At 40.5% G+C, this 10,288-nt stretch overlaps 1 protein-coding gene across 8 annotated transcripts in view; it reads right to left on the bottom strand.

Moving 5' to 3' along the window:
• Positions 1 to 19: 19 nt before the first annotated feature.
• DOP1A (DOP1 leucine zipper like protein A) overlaps positions 20 to 10,288 on the bottom strand; it is a 104,265-nt gene continuing 93,996 nt past the window's right edge. For 3 of the 8 annotated variants that reach the window (XM_044387087.3, XM_048219563.2, XM_048219562.2), the window contains exons 32-38: positions 9,938 to 10,090; positions 8,651 to 8,787; positions 7,747 to 7,802; positions 6,462 to 6,626; positions 3,442 to 3,571; positions 2,467 to 2,526; positions 278 to 648 (exon numbers count right to left, since the gene is read on the bottom strand). In XM_044387087.3, the coding sequence (XP_044243022.2) occupies positions 343 to 648; positions 2,467 to 2,526; positions 3,442 to 3,571; positions 6,462 to 6,626; positions 7,747 to 7,802; positions 8,651 to 8,787; positions 9,938 to 10,090 (1,007 nt within the window). In that variant the 3' untranslated portion in view covers positions 278 to 342. Of the gene's footprint in view, positions 649 to 2,466; positions 2,527 to 3,441; positions 3,572 to 6,461; positions 6,627 to 7,746; positions 7,803 to 8,650; positions 8,788 to 9,937; positions 10,091 to 10,288 lie in introns of all 8 variants that reach the window. The other 5 variants (XM_044387090.3, XM_048219564.2, XM_048219565.2 and 2 more) reach the window with 2 other exon arrangements.

Raw genomic sequence — 10,288 nt, 5'->3', positions numbered from 1 at the left:
ACAAAGCCTGAAACCAATAGCAAAAAATGTGCAGTGTGTATTTTGCAGGTTTAAGACAATTCAGGACAGTAAAACAATGGACTATTAGATGTATATATAGATCTCTCTCAGGCACCATAATCAATATGAGCCAACAATATTTAAACTTGATTCAGGCCACATTCAGACATTTGCTCTTATTTACAAATATTTAAATTAAATACAACCTGAAATGTGTTTTGTTACATACATACAAAAAAAAAAAAAAAAACACAAAAAAACCCAAAAACTATACAACTGAGAGCAATGTTTGTTTTAAATAATTACATTTACATATAGTTAAATGGTACCACTTGTAGTGCTTCAAGTTTTCATCACCCCTTCCAGAAAATCTTTTTCTACCATCTCTTCTATTTTTTGCCTGGCTTTGCTGGAAAATGGTTTGTGGCTTTCCAGTTTCATGTCCTTGTTAGGGAAGGTGTTTGAGTAGAGGGTGGGGCTCCCTGAGTGTCCGGCGCATCGGCTGGTGACTTTGCTGTTGAAGACCTGGCTGAGCGCGCTGAAGAACGGCAGGAGCTGCTCGATACTGCGCACGGCACACATGGTGAGCAGCAAGTGCCCAGGCTCCCAACCCAACGTTCTCCCTGAGTTGTCTTCCTCCGGGTTTTTCTGTAGAAAACACAAGGGCATTGTTACTAACAGACGAATATGGTCCATGAGAACATTTCAAAGGGTATAAACATCAGCAACAGTTAACAAATACAAATGATGACATTAAGTCTCCATTCCAGACTTGATTAAACTCTTGCTTCTAAATGAAGCCTCTTCGTGCCAGTTATGAAGTGTGGTTAGAGGGGTCCAACACTGTAGTCAGTTTTCCAACTGGAGCGTGTAAGCAAGCTTAGTTAGCAGAATTGGTTTTGGAGAGGGAGAGTCAAGTAGTCACTGTTAATGTTGTGCTTTGCATATACTCAAAAAGCTCCCAGATTTCTGGACTCCCACTAAAGTGACCCAGGACTAAGCAACTATAGAAGAAGGCCAGAAGAGACAGCAGGCTTCTGCATGTCACCTCTAGTACATCAGGTAGTTCCCTTTTAGCCAAATGGCATAAACTTGCCCCAACATGGTAGCAGGCTTCAAAGTGAAGAACTGTCAGTACAAGAAAGGAAAGGAACACTCAAGGAGAGACACTGCTCTCTGCTGCTTGTGTTAAACAACACGGGGAGGAGAGCGGGACCTGGAGTCAAAACAACAGGGCTGGTGTCACGGCTCTGCAATCACGGGAGGGCATCCCTGGGCAAGATACAGAATGGTTCCTCGTTTTAAAAAGTGGGGAAATACACTCTGTCTTCCAGCAGAGAAGTCAAACGAGAATGTAGTTTTCTAAAAATTCTGTCAACTAAATGTAAATGCAATTAAAATAATTTGTGTACCAAGAGTCTGGTTTAAGAAGCCAACTAGATTATACAAAGATGTAGACATCAGTTTATCTAGGGAAAGTTATGAGAGAACTTGGAGATGTCTGAGTTTGGGCAGAATCACAGATATAAGAACACACAGACTGGAGAGAGAAAATGGAGAAAAAAATCATCAAGGGGAACTTAAAAAGCAGAACTACAATCTGTCCTATTGGTTAACAAATGGAGTTTGCCTTCTCAGATCAGATGTTGCTGAGAAACTTTCACTGTTAATATTTTAATAACACTAGTTTCCTAGTGGAGAAAGCAGACGCAAAACCCAGCTTATATTCTTGTGTGTGATCACAAGCTTCGTTTGCTGTTTTAAAAATAAAATCCTGAGACTGGAAAATAGACTGGTTAAAAAAGGAGCAAACAAAAAAAGATCATCCAGTTTTTTATGGCCAGAGAAAAGAAAAAACAGCAATTATTTAACCTCCAATCTCAAATATAGGATATAGAAAACCTCTTCCTTTTGCTTAACTAGAACACTGGCTTTAATTTAATGACAGTCCCAGGACCGACTTTCCCGTCACTGGCTACCATGAGGTGGCTGACCATGCCACACCTTTCCAGTCCCCTAAATCAAACTACAGTCCAATAGTAATTAAAGGGTAAACCGAGATGAATTTATCCTGAGGGAAAGGCATAATATGCTTGAACCCTCTACACAACTAGTTTCCAAATGTAAGAGAACTAAGGTGTAATCTTTTGTTTATATTCCTGCCAAGATGGACCTGTAGGAGAGGGCCTTTACTACTAAGCTCTTGCCCGATACGGAGTGCACTCGTTTTGGTGTCCTGCTCTCCTTCATCAGAACTATACCACCTCCTCGATAATCAAAATCAAAAAGTCAGACATGTTTCCATAAAAATGATATTTCCTTTCAGTCTACACTTGAAGACAGACTTCCTTCCTGTTTACCTCTCTTGTACTTGCTGAGATCCAGACCTGGGTTTGTGTCTCAATATTTGGTCCAGATGTGGCAACTTTTGCTGCCACATCACAAGCATCAAAAAGCCACCCTCACCTGATGCTTGGCCATCTCCAATCCCTCCAAAATCACTGTCTTAAAGTCCTCCTCCTTGTCCTGTGGAAGGAAAGAGGAGAACTCATAGCCTTTGTTCCAGTGAAAAGTATGCTTGGCCGTGAAGACCTTGTTTAAAGTGTAGAAAATGCTTTCTAATCAAAACTGTTTTCTTACTCTAGGGGACACGTTTTAGGCAAAAGGCTGTCTTGTTTATCCTTTAGATACAGAGGCGGGTCTTAAAAAACGGTCAGTACTAATGAGATGCAGGGATGACAAAGTGCATGTGCCTGGGCTCACATATATCATCACAAGGCTTCTGGATTTGTCGTGGTGATTATTTTTTCAAACCCTGTAATATCAAAGTGAGAAGTACCCAAGTCCTGTCCTAACTCTGGATCCAACTTTCACCTTCATCTCTGCCCTTTTACTTGGTTCCTAAAGAAACAACTTGATTTTAAATCAAGTTCCTCAGATCCTTCAAGCACAATCTCCTCTTTAATCACTTTCCTCCATCCCACTGTTTGTGGAATGCGGTTTAGTTTAGGGGCTGCTGCCTGATTAGGGGACCCCAGAAGACTGGAAAATTTCTGAGCACTCAAAGCACATACTGCAAACCCACATCATCCCCAAATTTTACAGTTTTGAAAAAAATAAAAATTTTGTGTTTTTATTTTTTGTAAGTAATCTCTACACCCAACTTGAGGCTCGAACTCATGACCCCAAGATCAAGGGTCGGCTGCTCCACTGACTGAATCAGCCAAGTGTGCCTGAAAAAATTTTAATGTTAAAAAAAGACGAAAGATTTGGAACAAAGGCTCACTGATGAGCACGCCAATTCATTATTGTTTTTTGGGGCAAAGATCTCTTAATTAGCCTGATACACACTGAAAGATATAAAGTACAGAAGACATGATATAAATACGCTTTACAAATTTTGTCTTTTTACACCTGCAAAGAAAAAGAAGAATGCAATACCTTTGCCCTTTTCCGAAGAAGTTTTGCTAGTCGAACCACATAAGGTTTAAATTCTCGTTGGTGTGTGCCCTGCCTTCTGACTTCCAGACCGGAGTCATCCGAGGCTTCTGGAATAAAGGCCCACCGGTACCTGCATGTAGAAGAACACCGACACCGCTAAGACAAGACGTGCCATGTAAGACACGGCCACACAAGTACACTGGAAAGGTCACGACCCCACCACTTAAACATTCCAATATGACGGGATTCTTCACCCGACCCTTTCTTCACCATTAAGATACTATTAATGACCTCATAGGGTTGTAAACAGTAAATAAAGTGTTCATTTTTTTTTCATGAGCACAAGGCAAGTAACTTAAATGATTCCATCCTCATCTGTTAATGGGCACAATCCCTACCATGTACTTGGCCAGATGATCCCACACACACAAAGGGGCAAAGAAAAAAACAGGACTTCTTTCATACCTCCCTTCTATTTTTGTTTCTATTTTTGTCTTCAATAAGTAAAATTAATATCTGACTATGGGAAAAGTTCAAACAGTATAAAAGGACACACTACAGAAGTCGGTCTCCATGCCACAATATCACCAGTTTCCTGTGTGTCCAGCCAGAGTTCTTGCATAAGAGAGCACATCTGCACACAGCCAACCTCCTCCTTTTTGTAAACTTAAAAAAAGCATGACTATTGCTTGTTCTGATTTAATTAGGTATCTTGGAGATAATATCCTATAAAACCCCATTCTCTTTAACAACCACACAGTACTCCAGTGTTGGAATGAACTGACTGAACCAGTCCTAGGTTGTCCCATTTCTTGCTATTAGAAATAATGCCACAACGGCTACCCTTACATAATACTAATTTTTGTACATTTGACAGTATAGTGATAGTATAACTCCTTGGAAATAGAATAACTGGCTTGAAGAGAGTGCGTATTTTGAATTTTGGTAAATGTAACTTCCTTGGAGAACAACCAGACGATATCCATGTACGCTTGCAACTAGAATAATGCTTCTGTTAAGGTTAAAAAGAAATATACTTTCAGATCTTTATTATGATGGTTACTTATAAGTGGAATTTCTCTTGAGTATGGCTTTTCCAGTGTTTATAGGCCATTTCTTTTCTATGAACTATTTGTTCACTGTCATTGGCTCATTTTCCTATGGGGTTATTGATTTTTACATATTAAAAGCAAGTTCACAAATAATCTTTCCCCAACTCGTTGCTGCCTTTTCCACTTCATGGTATTTTTTGGTGACACAGAGACTTTTAAGATTTTTTGTGGTTATCAAATATCTTTAACTTTTGAAATATATATCATGTTTAGGAAGATATTACTCTTTCAAGATTAAATTCTCCATGTCATCATCTACTACTTACAGATTTTTAAAAAACAGTTTAGAAAAAATTAATATATGTTTTTTAGTATTACAACCTATTTCATCCCTTTTCTCCTAACGCTGTCCTGACAAGTAAACAGGATGAACTCATTTTGGTTCTGATCACAGAAGCCAAAAAGTCAATACCATGAGCATACTATTTAATGTTCTTCCTAGAGCACCGAAGACTATAGTTTCTATCACTTTTGTGACGATAAGCCTCCTAATTAATTCTGGCCACTTTCCAACAATTCTGCTTTGGACTCCTTTCTGAATTTCTTCAGGAGTAACATCAGTTTAACAGATGTGACTCCTCAAATTTATTAAGAAGTAGGTGTATATAGTTTTCAAATGGAAGAAAAAAAGGAACTAGAATTAATCTAAAAAGAATTTCTAGGGGCGCCTGGGTGGCGCAGTCGTTAAGCGTCTGCCTTCGGCTCAGGGCGTGATCCCGGCGTTATGGGATCGAGCCCCACATCAGGCTCCTCAGCTGGAAGCCTGCTTCTTCCTCTCCCACTCCCCCTGCTTGTGTTCCCTCTCTCGCTGCCTGTCTCTATCTCTGTCGAATAAAATCTTTAAAAAAAAAAAAAAAAGAATTTCTAGTTCTTACCATTAAATCTAACAAAAAGTAAGCTTGTGAAACAGCACTTTTTAGAGACTGAAGCATGTCCAGTATAGAAAGCAGATTCTGGTAGCTTACTCTTTATCCTATTGATACTCCCCATTCCAAAGAATAGTAAAACGCATTATATATAAAAACATATTTGATCATATGGATAAATTCTCAAGTTATCTTAGCTACTTTGATAAAACAATCTTATATAGCTTGCCTATTGAGAAATTTAAATGTGGAAAGCCTTAATGAAAGATTTTTGAACACTTAGGAGAATTTGCTTCTGTTAAGTTTCTCCCAAGTCCCCTCTGCTATCATCTCTCCAGTTCAGTTCACTATCATCGGAAATGAAAGTCTCCTTGGTTCCAGGCTTGCCCATCTCCAGTCCTCTGTCCGAACTATGCAGCCAAAGTAAAATTCCTAAAACGCAAGCCTGGTAACATCCCTTCGTTCCTTATTCAATGGGCTCCCGCGGTCCTTACGTTGAAGTCGAACGCTCTCATACAGCTCACAAGGCCGTGCATCACTCAGCCCCTTTCCTGCCTCTTCTCACAACATTCTGCTCCTACGATATTGATTCCTCAGCATTTCACACAAACCAGGTCCATTCCAACCCCCCCCCCCCCGCCCCCGCCCCCTGCCCCGCCCTTCAGCCGGTCAGTATAAATATGCACTTGGGGCCTAAAGCTAGGAGCGGGTCTCTGCTGGGGACCTCAACAGCCTCCTGCCTGTCAGCTATCAGAACACCCAGTTCAACTGTAGTCCCCTGTGCTGGGCTGGAAGCGGCTGAGTCACGCAGCCCACTGCCTCATCTGTGGTAGGTGCTCCATCTGTTAACTAAATGCTGTTAACTTATCCACAGCGACCATTTACCTCCAGGAACTGCTGCAACACCGCCCCCCCCCCCCATTTTAGTAAAAACTATGAATATTTCAACTTTCACAAAAAACTTAAATTAGTCCTAGATGTCAGTTACCAAAAGCAAATGCATTTTCAAAAATATCCATTTAATATCCTTGCTTTTACTTACATCTGAAACTGAGGAAGATTTTCGGAGGGCAATGCCAGAGCCAAATCCAAAAATTTGCAAGCAGACAGATAGAGGTTTAACCACCGCTGGCTGTTATATGAAGTAGAAAAGCCATTACCTCCTGTGTAGGTTGTCTCCAGACCAGCCACAGAGGGGCCTGAAGTCCTGTAAGCAGGAGACAGTGCTGTCAGCAGCTGTACCCATTTCCTGACAGGCAATCCCCAAAGTGCCAGCTACTATTTCTCATTCCGGTGCCTGTACCAGTAACTGCTGAGCGAGGTCATGACTCAATTAATTTTGCTGTTTTCAAATAAAAAGGCCCCCCCTTTTTTAAATGGGGGGGAGAGTGGAGGAGGGGCAGAGGAAGAGGGAAAGAGAGAATCTCAAGCAGGCTACATGCCCACTGCAGACCCCGATGCAGGGCTTGATCTCATGACCTTGAGATCATAATCTGAGCCAAAAGCAAGAGTCATGTGTTTACCTGACTGAGCCACCCAGGCGCCCCTAAAAAGTTCACTTATGTTGAGAATGTAAAAATAGTACAGAATAACTTAAGTTGCACTCAAGAAATATAAAAACACAAGCTGTAAACCAAGAGACCTTCCTATTACTCAATGTCTCTCTGCAAAGATGGCGGGGGCGGAGGGTGTCCTTCCAAAAAACAAACAGTTATTGGGACAGGGGAATGCTTTTTTTTTTTTTTTTTTTTTTTTTTTTTAAATAAACCTAGCACTGAAGAATAAAATATATTCAAGACACATGGTGTTAAAGGAACTTTTCAGTTTACAAACTTGTACAAAAATTCCTAAATAAAAAATTATATTTAGTTATATTAGTATACTGCCTGTACTAAAAAGAATAAAACTGTAGTACACTGAGATCATGCTGGAAAGATCTGGACATATGACACCTTAGTTACAGGTTACCTGCCATGATAGGTTTTGCTGATGTTTCAGGGACAACATGTGACCTACCCAAACCAAGATGGCTCAGGGAGCTAAAATAATACTGCTTTAAACTAAATTCATCTAGAAGACAAAGGCCACGAGTGTTGACAGTTTAGTCTAAAATGGTTAAGGAATAAATAAATAAATGATACAAATAAATGGTTAAGGATAAAATAATAAATGATATATTCTATCCAAATATGATCATTTAGGTAATAACTGATGCATATAAAAGTATTCATATAAAACAGTATCTATACTCTCCTAGTTGTAACATTCTGGATGACTTAGGATACTGAACACTGACAAGAAAACATGGAAATGCAGGACATTATTACCGTGAAATATCTTCATCAGCAGTGAGCTCCTGCTCCATCAGTAAAAATACCTGTACCTGAAGACCGTGAAATTCATGTTAAATGCTTATTTAAACTTGGTATTTAATGCTTCTTTCAAGTTCTCTTTAGATTATATTTTCATTAAACCAAAAAAAATTTTTGGGTTCGATCAAATGAAACCATACCTAGTTTCTGAAAGTTAAACCGCAAAGTTAGCACAGAGACTTCCTAATAACGTGACCGAGCTGGGATGAAGCCAGGCTTTGTTTGGTGATGATGCAACACAGTTAGTTATTTAAAAATATACATATATTAAAGCCAGTGTCTTTGTGAAGAGATTATAATGGCTTGGGTTTTCGGAGTTACAGATTCACTTCCCTTTCTTTACTCATGTACTCATGTCCTCTTGCCCAGCCTTCCAGATCATTCAGATGAGGACAATGGTGTGACCCAGGGAGGAGAACAGATGGGTGTAGCGGGACTTAGGAAGGCTGACTGTTTGGGAGATCACAACATCTGTGAAGGTCTCTGTGGAGGAAGCTTAGCTGGTAAGCGCTGCCCCTGAGGAGTGAGCACAGGCCTCGTGGCAGTTAACCGAGCGGAACCATCTCAAGCCTCTCCACAGCTACGGCTGCAGCCTGCAACCAGGCCTGACAGCCAGGACCAAGACTCGGTGTAGAAGAGAACACGAAAGCACGTCAGACGAAGGAAGGACTTACAAGAAGTTTCAGCTGTACGGAGATGGAGTCTGACTCGCGTTATCATTTTCAACTCTAAAAATTATAACAAACTTAACGAGAGTTCGGTTCTTTTCCAAGATTAGTTTTTATCCAGTAAGCATGTTGATGCTAATGGCACTGTGTTATAATTTAGATTTATAACCTGATGATTAAAATTTACTCACAAGTTCTGTAATCATGGTAGGCCAGAGTGAGGTAAGATGTTGTGGAGACATTCTTAGAAGTAACACTCTGAAAAACAGGAACACTTGCGAGTGAAGAGTTGGCACCTGGGGCAGACGGAGACTCTCAACCAATCTCTCTGAAAGAAATGCAGGGTATTTTCAATAGGTTAATAATGATGATCATTTTCATGTAAACGTTCCCATAGAAGCTAGCCTACTACTTCTTGAACTATCTGGTGAAGGATCAATTTAAAAAAAATTTCCAGTCTGATGCAGACTGTTACTTTCATAAAATACAGTAAAAATGAATTACTAGAAAAAAGGCAAAGGAAGCTATAAAACACGCATGTCATTTTCTTTTTATTAGACTCAACAGATTCTGTCAGATTGCTAAAAATAAGTTTAAAATGGTTCCTCTAAATATCCGAACTCATCACGGATGGGATAAAAGCCACATCCTGGTCCGCAGACCACACTCTTGAGTAGCACTGATTTGGGTCAGCTTTAAAAATAAAATCACAGGACAAATAATGGCATGTTGCATATCTGACACTCAGTATAAAGGGTCAGGAAAGAAGGAGCCACTTCTCTTCTGAGAGAAATGATCTCACTACAGAGATGACAACTGTCTTCCCAGCCCAGTCCCCAACAGTGGCCGCTGAAGCTGGTGGCTGTAAGTACACTGACTTGGGTATCAAACAGTTCTGCCCCAGGGCAAGTTCGTCCCCACCGTGGAGCTATTTGGTGGCACAGGGTGACGATGAGCGCACGGATACCCTTCAGGACACAGAGGGCCTCTACACCCATTTAGTAAAGCTTATCAAAACCTTATACAATCCCCACCCAAACGACAGATCGCCAAATGTTACTTCTGGCTAAAATGTCTTGGCTCTGCCTGTATTTTAGTTCTCCTTAAAAATATATAACCCCTTATCCACAATAAAACAAAACAAAACAAAACAAAAAAACCCCACTAACATGCCTGCCTGCAGCAAAATGGTCTGACGCCTCATCCTTAAACACAAATTCTTCAAGAAACTTGAACCAAACAATAAAATAGAGACCATATTTAGGCAAGTCCTACAAATTCAGTGCTTGAATTTTTTTTTTTTACATGCTGGTGATGGTAATTTCTGAGGATTCCATAGAACAGACTTCTGTTTCTACAATATTCTCCATCCACCTACACTTGGTAGATTTCACCCCAACCTACAGCTTAGGGAAAGTGTTTCCTAAGGAACAAAAAAACAGTTTAGAAGACAGAGAAAATAAGTTTTCATTATTTACCTTGTATATCTGGAAGATATTTCTGGTACTGGTCAATTTCACTGCTAAAAATAGCAAATGCTAATCTTTTGAGAAGCATGGCTCTCTGCTCTAGCTCCGCGTCCCGGTTTGCGAAGAGATTAAGGGAACTGCTCTGAGCCACAGCCACACGAGCTGAAACAACGCAAGTGAGAGAGGCTGTGATACACCCGGGCAGTCATCTGAAAAATGACTATTCTGTTATTTGTTTTTAAAAACGGCTAGACATCCTGTGACTTCCACGAGTGGGAGGAGCTTGGGGTGGAGGATTTGTGGCTCGTCTGTGGGGCAGAAGGGGGGGGGGGGCAAACAGACCCAGCATACAGAAGCCAG

The sequence above is a fragment of the Ursus arctos genome, unplaced genomic scaffold, assembly GCF_023065955.2.
Source record: "Ursus arctos isolate Adak ecotype North America unplaced genomic scaffold, UrsArc2.0 scaffold_29, whole genome shotgun sequence".
In the NCBI taxonomy this organism is placed as follows: Eukaryota; Metazoa; Chordata; class Mammalia; order Carnivora; family Ursidae; genus Ursus; species Ursus arctos.
Note: the sequence above shows the minus strand (reverse complement) of the source record. Positions and strands in the feature narration are given on the sequence as shown.